Consider the following 20,596-nt stretch of genomic DNA (forward strand, 5'->3'; position numbering starts at 1 on the left):
GCGCTTGACCGATATGCATGCAGAGGCTCATGCAATTTCGAGGGGGAGAGTGTAACCCAGGTTTATTTTTCTGAAATTACAATTTACAGATGTTTCCTAAATGCCTCACATACAGGCTATCAGTTAAAGCACACAGAGAAGTCTCTACGAGTCCCCACAAGTGTGTGTCCAAAAATCAGAGCACCTTATTTGATTATTTTTAGGGTATGGGAAATACTGAGTATACCAAGATCATGGAATAAATACCAACCCTACACAGGGAAAAAAAAAAAAAAAAGAAGCTTTTTGGTGAAAAATTCATTAAAAAAATAAGAAGAAAAATGGACAAACTGTTGGCATGTGATTTACAGTTGTGGACACTTTAAGGCCAATTCCATATTTTGTTGATTTATGAAGTTAAAGTAAATACAATCCCTGCAGCAAACAGACAATAAAAGAGCCTTTTCCTCAAATGGTAATGCACTGCTGGTTTTGTTTTTACTTTTTGTGTGTGCAAAAGGTTTTGCGTTCTTTTGATCAAATGTAACTCCCTTTCCGTTCCAAACAAGCCTTTGGTGGTTGCGGCCAAAGACCTCAATTTTAACTTCATCTGTCCAGCACTTCAAAAATGTTTCTGGTTTATCCGGGTGTTGCTTTGCATACTTCGGACATTGACTTCTCTGATGAGCTTTCCTGACTCTTGCATGTAGACTCTGTTTGTGAAATCAACAACAAAGGAGAAAGTTGTCTCTGTCTTTCAGATCTTAACTTGACATCCACAGTTTCCCTTAACATCCATTTCTTAATGACCTTTCAGACAGTGGAAATTGCAAGCTGGAGGTGCTCCGATTTCCTTTTATAGCCTTCTCCTATTTTGCAGACATCAGTTAGCTCTACTTTTATTTCCCCAGTTAGTAGCTTAGAGGAACTCGTGGTTGTTGAGTGTTACCACAGGAAACTTTGACGTAGAAGGGTGCCCAGAATTAAGCACAATTATAGCTGTTTAAACTCTATTTTTCCAAGTTAAAGGACTTGGACTGACAGTGTGTAAACTTACTTGTATTTGGCATTCACTTGGTCTGCAGCTTTGTGGTAGTTCTCGGTGGTGACCTTGTAGAACTGAGCACTCTGCAGAGAGAGAGAGAGACAGGAAAATGTGATTTTTAAGTTCTTGTATAAAAAAGAAAATCAGGTTGAAACTATTTAGACAAAGGAAGCTATTTCAGCAGAGCGGCGCTTCTTTGCTCTGCCTCATCTCACAAACTTCATTCAAATCTAATGAAGACAGATATAACCAGAACAGGTCACAGTTGGGTTTCCTGCCCACAGCATAGAAGCTAATATTATGATTTTTCTTCTACGGTTGTGCACAATGTGTAATTTTACCTCTGTGTATGTGTGTGTGAGCATTTTGGGTATTTGCGTGTACCTGTGGTTGCGCTCACAAAAGACTGCTGTAATAACAGACAGCAATTCTGTAAGGCCACCAGGTCGATAGTCAACAATGTACAGTCCAGCGGTCATAATCCACCAGTGACCCATAGCAAATGAGCCCGTAGCAGGACAACTCCACCTAAATGACCTCCTTCAAACACAGCAATATAACCCGACTCCCAGACCATTTCTATAACCCCAGGTAGATCTGTCTTGTCAGCCCGCAGTGGCTGTTATGGACATTTATACTCAAATTTGTGAGAGGTTGTAAAGTGTGATGGATAGCTTGATTGAGAGTTGAATGAGGTTTTTATGGAGGGTAATTCCTACCAATATGAATGTCGTTCTGTGGAGGAATCCATGTTAAATAAATATAGTAATACTTGCATTATGACTGACTAGAAAAACTAAATTCACAAAACTTTCTTTTACAATAGACCAATTTAAGGTTTTGTGCCATCACGTGTTGGGTTCATGTTTAGATACACAATCCACACAATCGTTGGCAGACATTTACAGGGTTGGCAATATAATAATTTAAGAAAAAAAACATTGTCTTATCGATCAATCTTATCTATGCTACAAAGTTTTGCAAAGAAACAGCAACAAAAAAAACAGTTAATACATTGACGCTACACTGACTAGATACCAAACACTTGTTTCATCTTGCATAAATTACAGTTGCAGTATAAATGTGATAAATTCAAGCTTCTTGGTGCAATCTGCTCAAACTGAACCTCTTAGCAGGGAAGACATTCATCATAGTTCAGAAAAGATCAATAGGAATGAACTGCGCTGCTGAAACGATCAATAGTCATGTGTTGTAGAGCTAAAAGAGGATGGGACATGACAACGTTGACAAAAGATCTGATACCAATTTGTGCCTTCTTCATTTGGACAGACACTAAAACCGATGAGCTGCAAAGGGTCAGAGTACTTCACTTTTTCACATTTAGACATAATTTGTAAAAAATTATGTTTTTTTCTGACATGTTAACATCAATATGCAGTGTGTCCAAGGTACGCACATGCTCAAGTGTGAATCTGAAGAAGGGTGTAAGTGAAATTTCAAATTGTGTATAAGAATTGCTTTGATTTTGTCATAATGCAGATTGAAGACAAAAAAGATGCATGACATGAATAAAACAACAAAATGTGGAGAAATAATAATAGGCCTGAATACTTTACCAACCCACTCCGGTTGTCCCTCAGGCAGACAATAGTTTATATGTAAAACAGAGTAAAAGAGTATGCCCAAATTGTGAGAGTTAACTTGTAAGCTCGTGCTGTATTGGTGCCCTCTTGGCCTTGAAACAAGTGGGTTTCAGTTGAGACAAAGGAACTGTCAAGCGCTCAGGAGGAGGATTTAAAACAGAAGCTTATTCACAGATAAAAAGGACTAAAAAGAGTTTTTTTGGGGCTGCTAAAGAGGCAAGAATAAGACTTCTCCTGGGTGCTAAGATTGAGCCACTGGAAGAAGAAGAGAGACAGACAGAGCTAGATTTGGGTCTCTGTCTAGAATACTAAGTCTAAGGTAATAATACCTGCCTAAATGGTAAAGCTGGCACCAATCAGCACACTAATCCACCTGAGAGGACAAAAGGCCATGTGTGTCAATGATTGCAGGGCCACTTACAATACACGTACACACAGGCACGCACAATGCACATGCTTTCACACACCTACACACACGGCATGGGTTCACGATGTGTGGAAACACTGCTTAAAGCATCTACATGTACCCTGTTTACTATATATAAGCTGGAATGCACTAAAGAAAATACTAAAAGAAAAAAACAAAACTCCTCCCTCAGCAGCAGGGAGACAGGAGGGCAATTTGTGTGATTACCGAGTGGCCTCAAATTGTGGTGTCCTGCTGTTGTCCCAACTGATTTAGAGAGCAGTCCTGACCTTTTATTAGCCCACGGAAGAGAGACCTTGCTCAGTTTGGCTGAAAACATTCCTCCCTTGATGAACATTTTTGGAGCTGCAAAACACAACCTTGCTGTATTCACACAAATAACGTTTTTGTGATCGCTTTCTGCTTTTTAGCAATTCTTTGCGACAAGATGAACAGGATTGTGTAGTTACAAGAATCTGGTAGTGTACTACCCTCACGTGGAACCAAGTTTCTTCCACCTCTGTTTATTTTCACCCCATTTACTCTATTTGCTTTGCGCTAGGTTTTTAGCTCATCTGGAACAAAATAAAATGCTGGTGGGGGGTGTCAAAGACAAATTAAGTCATTACTGCTAATGCACTGCAGCGATATGGAGAAGATAGAAGCGGCACCCCAACAACGGCCAATTTAGACAAAAAGCTTCCAATTTTTAATGAATAAAACAAATAACTCCCTGTACTGATGGCTTCTTTTTCTTATCTGCCGCTGAGCAGGAGGGCCGACATGCAGAGAAGCCCCGCCATGGCCAGCATCACGCTTCTGCAGAGCTAGAGAAAATGAGACTTCTGCTGCGTGCTCATAAGGAGACCAAGAAAGCTGGTAAACTGTTTTTTTTTTTTTTTTTTTTTTGCTTATTGTTTGTACAATGAATTGACTAAGCATTTCAAGTTTTGCTTTAAGGGGTGAGACAACATCCGAGGGTGAGGATGCACAGATAAGAAAACCAGAACTGTCCATCTTTAGGAAAAACTCCTAAAAGGATCTATTTTCAGCCAAAGCAAACCAAATCTACGCATCACCTCCTCTGACCACGTGCTCCGGCAGAACAATGCCATACAAAGTTAATTTTAGAGCACAACCTAATGGTGGTGCACATGCAGAGACAAGATTGAGCATCATCTATCTTTTCACATCAGAGCCAACCAAAAATCGGAAATAAGCTTTGCAGTATCCCAAAAGGTCAAACTAATCCTTAAATTTATCAAAGAAATTTCAAGTGCAAACCAGTAAATGCTAATTATATATATATATATATATATATATAAAAGGTTTTCCGCAAAGCCAAGCTAGCCACTTTCAGCACAAAAATGTGTCCAGCCTTATTTTTGTTTTCATACAAGAACAGAAAATTATAAAACATCTTTCAGTATAATCCAGTCCACCCACAGCATCGGCAGAGAAACAACTTAAATCAACACCTCTGTGACTTAGATGTAACAAAACTGCACCCTATAAGCTCTTAATTCAAAACTTGTATCCCCGCATTAATTATTTGAAAGTTAAAGCTGCAGGATTTTTCCTCTTTTTTTTTTTGACATAAATGAATGTGCCACCCTGTTGTTGTGAAATCACCATTCCTTGAAAAGACTTCCCCTTAAATCCCTGTGAATCCCATCATGCGGCTAAAACAGCAAACAGTGTCAGACACAATGATTTAACACTGCAGCACACTGTCATGTCTTCACTCCGGATTACCCAGTCTCCGCTTTTACAACCGAGCCACACCGAGCGCTTCGTAGTGAGGGGAAGAAGGAACTCCCAAAATGTATAACAGCTTTACTGCCGTACAGGAAACTATACGGGGTTTTTATATTTTACTATTTCTATGGCTAGCAAACAACAAGCAAAAATACTTTTAGTTCCAGTGTTCGTGAGATTGAGGAAGAGAAAGAGGAGGGAATGACTGGCAGAGGGAGCGATAAAGCCAGCAAGTCAGAGGCAGAGACAGAGATAGAGAGATAGAAGCCATTACTGTTTTTTTAATGCTCTTCCTCTTGTATTTCTTCCTTTCACAGTGCTGTGGAACTTTGCTATGAGATGGCAATTGCTGCTGTGATTGTCCTCTGTGGGAGAGCAGAAAAATCCAATTTCATCGATATACAAGGCGAAAAGAAAGATAGAGGAAAAAAAAAAAAAAAGAAAGAAAAATCCTCTAAAAAAAAAATGAAATTGAGGCACGGAGAGGGGGGGGAGGGGGGGAAGAAAGAAAAACACCACTCAAAAAATAAAAAAGGTGAAAAAGAGATATAGAGACGTGGTGGGAGGGAGGGAGGGAGGGACGGAAGGAGGGCTGCAACAAGACATGCTATAGGAAGAAAAAAGAAAAAAAAAACATCGGCAAGTTGATTGTTAAATATGAGATTGTTTTACAGCGAGGCAGGTATTGAGTGAAAATGTAATAAATATATAGATATTGTTTTCAGGGGCTATTTGGTAGCTGTGGCCCAAAATGAGCAGCAGCAGCGGAGGCAGCCGGCTGAGCTGTCTGGGAGCCGGGTGATGGCCTGTCACTGGAAGCCCCCCTGATGAATGGCCATGTTGGATTGGAACAGACGTGTAATATATATCAGACTTATATTCGCTCTCTCTCTCTCTCTCTCTCTCTCTCTCGGTTCCTCTGCCTCTGTTGGTCGGGGTGAAAGATGCTGGGAGAATCCTGAGGTGAGGGAGGAACCCAGAGCAGCTGGAGAGATGACACTAAATGTGATGGGAGATAACATTTAGCCAGCAGTTTGCTCTAAGTGGAATCAAATTTGCTGCTTTCTGGTTCTGCAGCCAGAAGTCATTGGGCTTTGATAGCTACAGTGTTTGCAGATAGTAGAACTACAGCTACCCACCAAACCAGCATCATGACTCGCAACTGGTCAACTACTGTATGATATGTGACTGACTATGCCATATTTTTTTTTCTTCTTTGAAGTTATATAAGTTTACTTACAGTGTCCAAGAAAAACAAAACACCTCATAGATCTTTTGAGCGAGCAGCTTATTACGACCCGCAGTAACGTTTTAAAATTAAGCGCCCTCTAGTGGTTGTATAAATAATTGGGTGTTCTGGAGAAGTGACACAGTTCAGAAGACTTTTGTATTTGTTTTTAAAACCGCATTTACTGTTGCCATGACGACAGAGGAAATAGTAACTTTATGGCACAACCCAAACCATTATTTTGCCTAAACCGAACCAGGAGTACTCTGGTCAACCTTTGTTGTGTTTAAATGTGCTTTGCCTAATATTGGGAAAACTCCCGTAGATTGTATTTGAGGGTCTAAACAAACCTACATGGACTTGTGCTATGTGATATCTTAAAATTAGTCCTGTGTACTACCCCTGCAAACACAAATCATCTTGCTCAACATATCTTAAGGTAATACTTACATTGCGTAATACTGTATTATCAACAGAATGAAGAGGCATTTAACAATTTTCACCATCACTTCATTTGTTAATGATTTCACTAGTGATTGGTGATTTGTTCAGTCTGTATTAGAAAACAGGGGGGAAAATGACAATCTCCTATGTCCCAAGGTGACGTTTTCAAATGTCTTATTTTGTCCCACCAACAGTCTACAATTCAACCACAAAAGCAGCAATTTCTCACATACCTGGAATTAAGACACATTTTTATATTTGAAGTGCGATGCATATTAGAGCACAGATGATATAGTCTGTCCATACAGATACAGGTACATAATATTGATCCTGAATTTGCCTTTTCTTTTTTGCACAGAAACGACCCAACCAAAACAACAACATACAGTTGACTAACAATTTGACATGGATATAAATACCGTGTTAGTTGGACTTGTGCTATGTGATATCTTAGCACAAGTCCATATAGGTTTGTCTTTAATACTTACTTGTTTGTAAATTACCGTAAATGTTCAAGATTGCTTTTCTTTTGTTAATCGAATCTTTATATCTTACTTTAAATTTGTTCTCTGTACTGTGTATACATATTGAGCTCCTTCATCTGGAGTGGACACCGATAAGCGAGCAGGAATTACTGTCAACACACAGCAACGCGCACATGCCAAAAGTAATTCTGGCTTGTGTTAGGTGAAGAGCGCAGGAAATGAAGAGCGGCTGGACTGCGCGCCAAATGGGGCGCTGTGGCCAGAGCAAGAGAAAGGAGCGTTATTAACACAGCCCAAACAAACGACAACCCCTATGGAGTCCCAAGCCGCGTGTTGCACAGTAAGAAAACATGCGATATGCCCACCATTGATCCTCAGTTACACTCAGGAGCACAGGATCACACACCGTCACACAACATGCACACATGGCTGCTACTTCTGTTGTGCGTTTTCTCCACAGCCCATAAATCCTGATCAAATCACTTGCAAATTGAAATCATGGGGTTTCTGTGCAAATTTTTGTGGTTTGGAATTGAATCTATTATTTAGTTCCTGTGCATAAATCAATAAATGAATCAATGTCAACATTGTTCATTTTTGGCGACCCGTGTCTCACTCTTCCCACTTTTTCCTTTTCACTGATGGCTTGGAATAGTCTTTCAACCTTTTCTTTACTCTTGTTCTTTATCATTCAGTGACATTTAAACTCTTTACCGCTCTTCCGTCTCTCCCTTTTTCATCTTTTTCTTGTTCTCTATCACTCACTCACAAATGTCACTTTATCATAATTTCTTGAGATATCTACTCAGACAGAATCTCTGACTTCCACTTTGTCTCCAGCTGTCCAGCTTCTTTTTCTTTCTTGTCTTTTCTTAAGTTGAATCTCTACTTCCTCATTTTTTTTCCCTTTGAGTTTTAACACGGTATCTCGTTCCTTATTGTCTGTCCATCCCTCTCGGTCCTCTTTCAAGCTTGTGTTTCTCTCTGAGCTGTGAAGGTGATTTGTTGACACTTTGATCTAAGGAATATTGACCAGAGGCCAGCATGGCTGATGGATGGCCAGTGCCTGGAGTCAATAATGCCTGTGTTAGTTTGGACTCATCACTTCTCCCATCCAAACACATATGTGCTCCCATACTATATGATACAGTAGAGCTACAGTGCCCAGTGATGTAGTAACGCAATAGGAGCTGATGAAAAGAGAGAAGCTTGTCTGTGTGACTGGATCTGTGGAATTTCAACTTCCTGTGGTCTTTGCCGTCAGTCTTATTGTTTTCTCCACAGCTGATCCAAACATTAATTTACACATTCCCTGATGGGTCAATATGAAAAAAAAAAAAACCCGAAACATTTGTAACCTCTATTGGCCAATATTGTAGAACAGTGACTCCCAAAATGTAGCGTGCGAGGCTCCACCTGGTTGGAGGCAAGAGCATTGCTGAAAAACCTAACATTTGCACTCTAACTGCAATTTGCATTCCCAAGTTATTCTTTTTTTTTAAATTTCAGACAAAAGCTGTCAAATAGACACATCATATTACCGTGATGTCAAAAATTCATTGTATATTATTTCGCTATTTTAGAAATACTTTTTTTCCGCGCTTAGTCACGTAGGGTGATGTCATGTGCGACACAGTATAACACTAATGTTGGCTTGACGAGAATAGATTCGAACCCTTTCGTCTTTTAAAATGGCTGCAAGACTCAAAAAACAGCCGAGAAACATGTAACAATGCTGGATCTGACATGTCAGATGAACCTTTCAATGCTGAAGAGAAGTCGGCAGTTGAGCTGCCAAGTGGCGCTTTTTCTTTTGATTTTGAAACAGCGCATTATTATTGTTATTTAGCCTTTGTGAGGCTATTGCATGGCTGAATCTGTTTTTTATTTCATGAAAAAAAAAAAACGGTATCTACAAAGGGCAAAAAGAAAGAAATGCAAAAATGCAAAGTATGCTGTGTTTCGAGGGCTCTTCATAATAACGGTGTGCTCACATATACTGTTAAGCATTCATGAAATAATATACCTTAATTTTAACTAAGAAATCACATTTGAGCTATTTAGATAAAGACAAAATTATTTTACAATCCGTTTTCATTTGGGACTCAGAATAGGAATATGTGAGTGTCTCTTCCTTCCTTCACAATGTTTTCACAACAGTGTACAATTTCTATTTGGCGTCCACTATGGGGGCATTTGACTTTTTGCACCCTCCAAAGGGAGAAAACGCCTTCCCAGCATGAAGGTGTCGTTTAAAACACATGAAATAGAATTATATCCTTCCTGAGATACACTTATGATTTGAGATCCGCATGAGGGCATCACTTTTAGCACATTTTAACATGGCGTTTGACCCTGGTTACCTGCCTCGTGGCCGTCTCTCACTGGGACCAGCATGGAGCTGCCCCTTGAAGTGTGCCAAGCGCGGCGGCTGACCCTTGTCCCTATCCATAGGACACTGGTTTGACAAGGAACATCAGGGTAGTGTCATTTTCAGGGACATGAGGACACACACAGGGATGAATGCGTTTTAACCCTTTATGCTTCAGGCAGACAGTGAAATTCAAAGACAAAAAGAGCGCCAGAGAGCCAAAAAAGTGGCAACGGGACAATTACGGGGAGGCAGAGAACGAGAGAGAGCGAAGGACAGCAATACACACCTCACTGGTGAACACATGCAGAGTTTAAGTTGAAGGATGATAACAAAAACAGTGGGGCAGTGGGATGAAGAGAAAGAATAAATGCGACTGTGCTTTGACTGAGCCCAGTCATGCTCGAGCCCACTGTGTCTGATGGCTGTGCATGAACACGCATCCTCGCTTGTGTGACCGGTATGTGCGTGTTTGTGTGTGTAGTTCTACGTGTCAGTGACAGCATTATTCAATACAGGTATGTTATAAAAATATTTCCAGAAGGAAAAACTAGCACTTTATGTTTTTGAAAACAGCGGTGATGTCATCTCGCTCGGTGCCTGTGTAATGTGGCGTTTAGTTTCAACTTGATGTTGTGAAATAAAATATTCTCTTTAATTGTGAGCTTGTTTGGTTTTGTTATTTTATTTATGATTTTTATAATATTCACGTAGTTATGTGGAGCTGTTTATTTTTTGAGTGTTTTGTTTGATTACCATATAATCAAAAAGTCTAAAGAGGCAAGTTAGCTTACACCAGTATGCAGTGACATGATTTCCATAAGGCTTAGGTTAAATACACATGTATGGTTTGTACAGCACTAGATATGGTATGTACAGTCAGGCCCCATCTATGTTTAGGATTGTTTTCTGGCTTTTCAAAATATTCTTGCAACTGCATCTCCAAAATAAAAATCACCACCCGATCATATAGAAATAATTTTTCACTTTCACAGAAAGAGAAAAAGCGGTTTTAGAAAAAAGTTTGTTTCCCCAACTTTGGCTGAAAATAAAGCTCAGAGAAAGGTTAGAAAAGCCACACTCATTAAAAGTGGCAATATAAAAATAAACCCTAATTGTGAGATCAATCAGGTTTTATCATTATATTTATGCCATGACTAGCAGAGGCTAATTTGCTTATGCATTTATATTAACCACTTTATACTGTATGCTGCAAACTGTCCCTTACCCTGTTCTCCAGCCGGGCCACCTGCTCTCTGTAGAAAGCATCCTGCCTCTTTAGATCTGCTTCCCTGGCCTCCAGCTGCTTGGCCTAAACACACAACATAAAAACATACACACACACACACACACACACACACACACACACACACACACACACACACACACACACACACACACACACACACACACACACACACACACACACACACACACACACACACACACGCAGCAAACACACATGCACACACAGAAGAGAAGAAAAAACATTACTTATGCCCTCAGTGGAGCATTGCCAATTTCAACAAAGTAATCACAATAACACACAAACACACAAGAAAACCTACATATCACAGGGAACCATAATGAGGTGTCAGACATATGTGTATAAGGAGGAGACACTTTTATAATACAAGACATGACCTCAGATTATTGGTTCAGAGTATACACCAGACTGAGTGTGCATCGCGCCAACAAGCATGATCAGTGGTTTCAGAAAGAAACCAGGAGCCACTTGTCTTTCACTTTCTGCGCAGTTTGTGTTGCAAATAGAATTTTAAATGGATAAAACCGCCATTGTATCATCAATATACATTTAATAACTAATTAAGAAAACCCCGTTTGCTTTCATTATTGTTGAGATGAGAGTTTCCCTGTGATAAACTAAATTGACTGGATATAGTTTGAAGAGTCTCACTTCATCGTATACTCACACTACATGTCAGGCCAAAAAAACAAACCATGAGGTGCAACAAAACTCTCTGTAGACTTCTGTGATTTTGGTTGTGGCAAGGCACAGATCAAGGCAAAAGGTAGAAACATTTGTTTTTTAAAGCTTTGACAGTTCTCAGGAGCACAGTGCCCTCAATAGTTAAAAGTCTGGAACCACTATGACTCTGCCCTCAGTTGGCCGTCGTGAGTAACAGAGCAAGAAGGGCTTCAGTCGGGGAGGTCCCACTCGTCACTCTGACAGAGCGTCAGAAGTCCTCTACAGAGATGGAACAACCTGCCAGAAGGACAACTATTTCTGCTGCACCACATCAATCAGGCCTCTGAGGTAGGGTGGCAAGACAAAAGCAAACGGTACACAGTGTGGAATCCTATTTAGACTTCATTTTGACAAATGGTATTTAATGGACTCTGAGTATGGTAAAAAAAAAAAAAAAAAAAAAAGAAGAAGATTTTGTGGTCTGATGAGACAAAAATTGATGGCAAACACCAGGGACTGCTCATCATCACCTCAATGGTGAAGCACGGTGGTGACAGCATCATGATAAGGCCAACGTCCAAATGTACACCCCTTTTAACATTTGTGGAGAGAGCTTTAAATGGCAGTTCACAGACATGTCCCATACAATCTGTCAGGATCTGCCAGGAAAAATAAAATGCATTGTCCAAATTCAGCTGAAGGTTGTCGAGAATTACCCAAGAAGGACAAAATCTTTAAGAGCTGCAAAAGAGGCTTCTACAAAGTCCTGAATCAATGATCTGAATGTTTTTGTAAGCAAGAGATTTCAGTTTTTGAATTGTCGTAAAATTGGAAAAAAGTGTGCTTTCCCTTTGTTATTATGGGCTGCTGATTGTTGACCAAAGGGAAAAAATGTCCTCCATTTAAGATTAGATTTACAACACCATGAACTGCAAAAAGCGAAAAGGTGGAAACTAATTCTGAATTCACTGTACATACACCCCAGGTAGAGGTAGAGATAGAGGATCTCTGCAAGTATGGTACTATGTGCACATTTTGTTTAATGAGTAGAGAGTGTGCCTGCGTGTCCACGTGCGTCAGACTGATCATGGCTTGGCGGATACTCTAGATGTTTCTTTGTCCTCTTGTGTTCAGTCTTCAGCCAAACTACTATCAGGCGACGGAGATACCATCAGTTCTCAGTGTGAACAAGCATCGTGGTCTGGCATATACAGTATATTTATCCAGCCTACCTATCTCCTCTGTTCTCCCCTCTACTGTGACCTTCACTAAACATATGGCTGACTCTGTTATGTGATTTACAGGACAGATAAGACCTGATATATCAGCTCCTAGAGAAAAAAGAAAAATACCATCATATTGAAATTGAGGGTCAGAAACTCAAATCTAAATGGTATTATGGATTATATTTTTATGAATAATAATAAAAAGGTCAGCACAGCTATTTGGACTACCTGTTTTTAGTTGTGGAATTACCTATCATCATTATTTTGTCAAAACCTGTCGGTGTATTGATAGCTGTGCATGATAACAGTGATGATTTGGGATTTATAGATTTGTTGAACTGGGAGTTGTTTCAAGCAAAAAATAAAATGTGTACTACATTTTTAAAGATTGAATAAACACTATATAACTATGAATAGAGATGAAAACAAGACACAGATTTATGCTTCCCAAAACAAAAAGGAAATTTGAAGGCCCAACCCAGAGCATTTTGGTTGACAGTTCCGTTCTGTTAGTAAGTCTTCAGACACAGGCTGAAATCCTCAGCTTATCTATAATTTTACAAAGTATTTGAAACAAGAGAGCTGTATAAGTAGATCTTCAAACTGGAGCATCTAAAAAGCCTGGTGGAGAGAAAAATGTAACATGTCAAAGAAGGTGAAAGAATTTTTTTTTTTTTTTTTTACTCTAGTGAGTTGTGTCTAGGAGAAAGTAAAGACCCCCAGACTTACCTCGAGTCCAATCGCCTGAATAAGAGAAGCATTGAAAAAAGAAACAAGAGAGAGAAAAAGACAATGAGTATAAAAAAAAAAAAGGTCTCTGATTCATCCCTGAACATCTTCAAAGTGACATTTGGGATGGTTTAGTATTCAGAGGCACAGGGTGACCGGCCACCACACTGTTCTGCTTCAATACTCCCACTTCTTCCTCTCAATCTCCTTTCTCACGAGCAAACACACACACACACACACGCACACACACACACACACACACACACACACACACACACACACACACACACACACACACACACACACACACACACACACACACACACACACACACACACGATATGTATCCATAAACCAAATGCACACGTGCATGGTTGCATACATTCAAAAACGCACACAGACGAGTGTCCTAAATGGAAAACAGCCTTGGAGCCTTTCCTTTACACACTACAGGAAGTTGAAGGGACAAGTGTGAAGAAAATACAACATATGGAGGAGGAAAAAAAAAAACACACTTTTCCCCTTCCCATCTCTACTACACTGATAACCATTTGTGTTTGGCTACTCAACACACTGCAGGCAAAGCTGAATGCTCTATGCATTGTGATGAGGAGCCGTGAGGAGTCTCAGAGAGGAGCTGTCCTCGCATGAGATAAGTGTGTGTGTGAGTGCGAGTGTGTGTGTGTGTGTGTGTGTGTGTGTGTGTGTGTGTGTGTTCGTGGGGTGAGGGAGGCGGGGGGGAATGCAAAGCTTTCCACGCAGGCAAACACCTGCATATACACACTGTTTATGTCATCTCTGAGACCAGATATAAAAAATAAATAAATAAATAAATAAAAAAACCACAGCATCACTTTATCACATTCCCAACAACACTCAGCTAAGCAACACCACGACTAAGTTGCTGCTGCTGTCCTCAGCGCAGCCTAACATTAGCCGGTCTTATTGCTGTGGCCAGACAACTGTCTCCATTGTGGCCCCTTACGAGACTGAAGTGCCAGCGTGCGGCCGGTGTTACACAAAAGCTGTCAGCACTTCAAGATGGAATCAAGTTGAACTTAAACCTGAATGATAGTTCTGGGTGAATGTACTCTGAAGTACACCCTTTAACGGAGACGAGAGGTAGGACTGTTATGACCTCTAAATATGGTATCGATTCCGTGACTGCAATCATGGCCTCGAGGATGGATTGGCAAAGTTTTCGAGAGACTGGATTACATTGGTGGGGGTGCCAAAAAACTGTCTCCCACCAACAGCTCAATTTAGGCCGAAGAGACAGGGGATGACGGGACGGAGGGGAAACACAGCGGAGAGGATTGGCGGGGGGTTGTGTACCGTCACAAGTGTGTCCAAACTCGATGTTACGCTGGTAGGTGGTGACTAAAGACTTCAGCTTTGCAGGGTAAAGACAAAACATGCACGCAGACGCCGAGACACAAACAATGGCTCAGACACGGATCTGTTACACACAAATCATCGCGTGCGCACACGTGCACACGCTCACACCAGCCTGAGCAGCTGTACCCACAGCGAGAGGGTGGAGAGATAAATGTGTGCTGAAGGCGAGACTAAAGGGGTCATTAAAAGAGGAGAGGTTGTGACAGAAATGTGTGCACAGGGATTTTCTTTTTTTATTCACTTTTATGTGTGTGTGTGTGTGTGTGTGTGTGTGTGTGTGTGTGTGTGTGTGTGTGTGTGTGTGTGTGTGTGTGTGTGTGTGTGTGTGTGTGTGTGTGTGTGTGTGTGTGTGTGTGTGTGTGTGTGTGTGTGCGGGGTCAAAGAGGAGGGCCAACCTGCTCGCATGGAAATTGAACACACACACACGTTTACTTCTGACTGATTAATCCCATTCAGCAGACTTTAAAGATAATCTAATCATACTAAAGGCCACACAATAGGACAGATTTCACCACTGCCCACACACCTTTTGTCCCTCTAATGAAGAGGCGGTTGCAGATTGAGTAGGAGGGCTTAGGCACTTTTTTTTTTTTTTTTTTTGGGGGGGGGGGGGGGGAGAGGCAGAATGAGCCAAAAAAAATTTAAAAAATGGAAGCGAACTTGAGAGTGGAAAGAACAGAGCTAAGAGACAAAGAGAACGAGGATAATAAAAGGTGATGATTCATCAACGGAGGTGTCAAGAATGGAGAACTGGCTGTTTGATGGGACACTGGGTCAAGTGTGTCTTTATGCATTTAGAAAGAAGTTAAAGAGAAGGGGACACAGTAAAAAGATAGTGGAGTAAATACAAAATGAGGAAGGAAGCTTTAACAAGTTTCCAGCAGCAAAATTCAAGTTTGGAGCAAAACTTTTTGGCCATTCTAATTCAGCCTTACTCTGTCTAATTATCCTGTACAGCAACCCTTGACGCAGAAAAAAAAAATACGCATATATATACCAGTAAAAATATGAACAATACCCCCCACACCTCAGTCCACACACTCTTATTTGTAGCCCAGGAAAACACATGAGCATCAACAGCAAACTTTCACATCACTCTTCCTGCATCCATCTGCCCCGGTCTCTTATTAAGTACAGTAGCACAATGGCTGAGGGTGACAGGCGGTTGAAAGTGAGACCGTGGTGGTCAGATTAAACGAATCGTTTAGGCGAGGTGATCGCCTCTGTGAATATCAATTAGCCAGCCGCTGAATAATTAAGGACAACCATGTTTTTTAATTAGCTGACTGCCGCAGTTTGAGCTGGGCACAGAGGTGGAAAAGAGGAGGAGGAGGAGGAGGAGGAGAAGAGGGGGTGGAGCAGAAGAGAGGAGGATGGAAGAAGGATGAGAACAGGTGGATTTTGCTGCGTCAGCCCCTCCCCTCCCCACCCCCCTCCCACCCACTCACCGCCTGTTCTCTCATTGCATTGCTCCCAAACACTCCATTTTCTTTCACACCTGCTTTTTCATTTAAAGTGTCCTCTGCCATGAGTTTTTTTTTTTTTCTTTTAAAGCATTTCAAGGGACTGAAATAAAAATAACTCTTATCTGCAGCATTCAGCAGGCTTAGGGCAACAGCATAGGGGCGGATATTTATAGTGTATATATAGAGATGTGTGTGACAATATACAGGTCTCTGTTATCATAAAGACATTTATAAGGATATCATATTCAAAAACTGTCAACTCTTGAGGCACCATGGAGACACAAAACACAACGAAATAAAGACTGCAGTTTTAACCGGTGATGTTAGCAAGTGAGATGTAAGTAATTTAAATGATGTCATTTTTAAATTGTTTCTTTTATCAGCTTTGAGAGGCCTGAAAGGATAAAACTTTCTAGTATCCTTTTGGGGTGGACAAATATATCTAAATCACTTCAGTATCACAACTATATATTTACAATGTTTATATCAATACACTCACTCCCGATTAGATATTTAATTTATATTTTCCATAGCAGCAAATGCAAAAAAGCTTGCAGCTAACAGCTCAGGAGCAAGCGAATAGCTGTTCGTTTGTTTAAACAAAAGGTCAAAACTTTCAGATTTTCCACTCAGAGAATGAATTCTCGTGTTTAACAGTGCACTGACTGGTAACAGTTTCACTTTCTGCGAACAGCTAACTGTTTTTGTCCAACCATCTGTTGACTGGAAGAAAAAAAACTACATCAGCAAATCGACCCGAGAGGAGCAAGGTGCTTCAGAATAAAAGCACCAGTGATTCCATTTTTTTTTATCCATTTCATTATAAGAATTTATTTAACTTCACAATAACAAAACTTTATGGAACTAACTTTTATATTGGGCAATGACCTGAAGGGCTTCATAGCAATGATGCTGCTAAAGTAAAACTTTGACTGGCACGTCCAGTGTATTTTGTATTTTGGAAAATGTACTCATGATTTTCATAGCCCCAAGAAGTGTATGAATGAATATTTTCCCGTGGTCTAGAGCTATGAAAAAGTAAAGCACTATATATTGTAATAATATTTTATAAAATGATTTATGGCATAATTCAATTTAAAACAGGTTCACAATGCTAGTTGCCAAAAGCATAAATACTATTTCATCAAGAAAAATACAAATTCTCATTGCTTTAGAAGGAAGAAAAAAAATTGATTATGGCTATTAGCAGTTGTGTACAAATTCCATTTTTCATTTCATACCTCAATAATGGAGACTTCTATATTATAATATAATAAAGTGACTCTGTTTCACTGTATGTCCGCTACATGCTAATAAATCATGCTAGATGAAAATAATCTTGCGTGATGCCATGATCGATACAGCACAAATCAAATCTCATCACATTAACTAACAGCACCTCATCCATAACCTCGGCCTTTTTTTTGTTGTCTCCCCCCTGCCACCATCAGCTCAGCCCTGATTCACCCCTGTCACGAGTAGCATCATAATCAATGCTCCCTTACGCCATCCAAGCGAATGCTGCAGCACGGTGGGTCAGAGCTGTTCACCAGGCCACATCTATCACAGACTTGTGCGACAGGGCCCCGTGACAAACTAACACAGAAGCCGCAAAGCCTCGAGTCTTGTATGCTGCAGGCACAGGGGAGGGGGAGGGGGAGGGGGTCAAAGGGCAGCACAATGTGACCGTGCTCTGGTGTTAATTAGCACAGTGGAGGTGTATGTGGCATGTGGGAGGTTAGAGATGGATGGAGGGAGAGGATGGGAAGTTCATGGAGCACAGAAAATTAAAGGTAGTGTAGACAGACGGATCAATGTGTGAATGGAATATGGATGACAAGATAGTTGGAGGAGGAACTGATTTTTTATGTTCCCCCTCTTTTGACAGTTGTTGGGAGTTTGGAAGAAGGGGGCAGGTCAGGGGGCGTGATGAAAAACAGTTTCTTACTTTCTGAAGCCAAAAATTAGCCAACACACTCAAAACTGTTTCACACTCATCCCTTCCAAGAATCTTGGCCCACCCTATAACTGTCTTTAAAACCATTGCAACTCTATCGTTAAAAGCTATCACTGCCATCACTGGCAGATCAAATATAAGCGATGGGGTGTAAAATGATATCACCTAACACAGACCTTACTGGCAGTATTCGATTTACCCTTAGCTTCACTAATAAAACATAAGTCCTTGTAGCAGTAGCTGTAAAACTCCACTGGAAACCATTCACTTTGGCCGGTTAATTAGCATCGAGAGGATTTACTGAGCACTAGTACCACTTAGGTTCATGGCTAGCCATTAGTCTCCACGGGAGACGGTAGGGTTATGGGCGATGTAATCACGTCTGATATGGCACGGTCAGTTAATGGGCTTAACATTGACTGATAACGCCAAAGGACAAACACTTGATCGCAGATGGTTCAGATGCTGTTAAGAAAATCCAACAAACATTTTGAAGCACAGTGACCACTTAAGGTGCAGTTAGCTTGCGGTAAGAAAGCATCATAAATCAACAGGACATTTTAAGAGGCCTGATTTGTCTTTTGATCAAGACAATAATTGTCAAAATCATGTTTAAGTATGCAGTAAGACCACAAAAGAAAATAAATCCAACTTGTAAGTTCAATAAGTTGAATTTTTACAAAGTTGTTGAAAACGCTTAAAGAAATCCAGTGTACAGAAAATACCAACAACGGCAGCAGTGTGCAGATCCTGCTTTAGAAACAGTGGCAGATTATCAAAACTGTCCATTGGATTAGTTACTTGTCTGTACATGTTACCGACAGGGTTTCATTCGTTTGAACCTGGTTTTAGCATTTTTAAATAAATAACATTTAAAATAAAAACACTTTTTAAAGGTAACTGTATCAAATATAAAATTAATTTTAGATTTGTTTTGCTTATCCCAAAACTACAACTTGTATACAGGTATGTAATGAAGTAGAAACTCTTGTACAACTTTAGAAACATGCCCTGGTCATCGAAGAAAAATACACTTGCGCCACAGGCTGCATAACAAATTACCTTCCCTGGGGAACTCTTAGCACGGTGAGTAATGACACCATGACCTCGTGGGTCAAAGGGCTGACCTGACGAGGACAGGGACCAAAGGCCAAGAGGTGTAGGTGGTGAGTGTGGGTGTCTCAATGTTTGTGCCTGTATCTTAAAACTGCTGGCTGTTTAAGGACACATTAAAATGAAGCGTCCGTAGAGTCTGTAGTTCATTGACAGGGGTCAACAGGGGGCTTGATCTGATCCAGCTGGCTTTAATGATGCTGAGCCAGGCACGGCAGCCCACTCGCACGCTCACATCATTTTCTGAAACTCTCACCAATCTGAAGATGTTTCAAAAGTAGACCATTTTAGTAAACAAGCATATAAACAGTACCGTTTGTGACAATCATAACTGGGGCCATGCGTCCATAAGATGTTGTCAGAAATGAAAAGGCAGATTTCAGATCAGAAAGTTGGAGCGGTGAGTGCACAAGATTAAAATCCTGTTAGGAAAATGAAAAATCCCTTTCCTTTCTACTCAGACACTTCAAGCCCCTCAGCCTTTGTTGGAGACACCACCTCCACCAATTCACTGCCAGCTCCTCTGCTGAGGGACAGCAACAACATCTGCTCAGCTCACAGATTGATTAATTGGCTGATCAGGCGCCCATGGTGTAAACCGATTGATTGATCATCTTGAGGTTGGAGTTGCCTTTATCTAGAGCCCTGGGGAGCGAACCTCTGGAGGTCCCCAGTCATCTGTCATGTCCAACACACGGGGAAAGATGAAGAGCTGTGGGTTCATTACCAAGACATGGGAGGGGGGAGGGTGTGTATGAAGCAAGTCTCGGCCAAGATGGGAACAGGGGGGGGCATGCGTAGAGAACAATGGGACATGGGAACAAAGAGGTTGAGCGTGAAAAGGAGGGAGAAGATGCGTTGGTGCTTTCACCAAGAGGTGGATACAGACATACAAGAAGGTAGGAGAAACCAGTGAGGCCAAGCCAAGAACAACAACACAGTGCTGCCCCTACACAGGACAAGATAACAATTATGAGAGCTCGTGCCTCTTGATGAATCAGAGATCTACTGGTCAAATACGAAGACAAAGTGTACTAAAATTCAAGCACAAAAATCTATGATTTGCTTATTTTTTTTCAAGAAGAAGAATTTTCCTTTTCTGGACATATAACCTCCAGTCATTATTAATTATTGACCTGTTCAACAGCAATCAGTGAGGATATATGGATACAAAGAGCAGAAGGTGGCACATGTAAACAAGTGTGGAGACTGCTCGTATATATTCAGTCACATACATAACCCAATGGCAGAAAATTCCTTTAGTTGACAGGCAGAGGACACGGTGAATGACCTGAGAGTGGAAAAAGCCATATTGCCTTTGGACAACAGCTGTCCCTCGGGAGCAAAGTTAATGAGAGAGTTAGTGGGGGACTGACAAACGGTAGAACAACCTATAGCTATATAACCTATAAAGAAGGTGAGGAGAGAATGTCGAAGGGAAGATGAGAGCGGGAAAC

The 20,596-nt window shown here is 40.8% G+C and overlaps 1 protein-coding gene across 3 annotated transcripts in view; it reads right to left on the reverse strand.

Annotated features, from left to right (window-relative positions):
* chchd3a (coiled-coil-helix-coiled-coil-helix domain containing 3a) overlaps positions 1-20,596 on the reverse strand; it is a 68,893-nt gene that overhangs the window by 18,448 nt on the left and 29,849 nt on the right. For 2 of the 3 annotated variants that reach the window (XM_069700341.1, XM_069700339.1), the window contains 2 exons: positions 10,549-10,632; positions 1,037-1,107 (listed from right to left, as the gene is read on the reverse strand). In XM_069700341.1, coding sequence (XP_069556442.1) covers positions 1,037-1,107; positions 10,549-10,632 — 155 coding nt within the window. Of the gene's footprint in view, positions 1-1,036; positions 1,108-10,548; positions 10,633-13,205; positions 13,221-20,596 lie in introns of all 3 variants that reach the window. The other variant, XM_069700340.1, reaches the window with a different exon arrangement.

Source organism: Brachyistius frenatus, unplaced genomic scaffold (genome assembly GCF_029030835.1).
Source record: "Brachyistius frenatus isolate BFR_SWC_R1_liver_20210118 unplaced genomic scaffold, ASM2903083v1 Contig_33, whole genome shotgun sequence".
NCBI classification, from domain to species: Eukaryota; Metazoa; Chordata; class Actinopteri; family Embiotocidae; genus Brachyistius; species Brachyistius frenatus.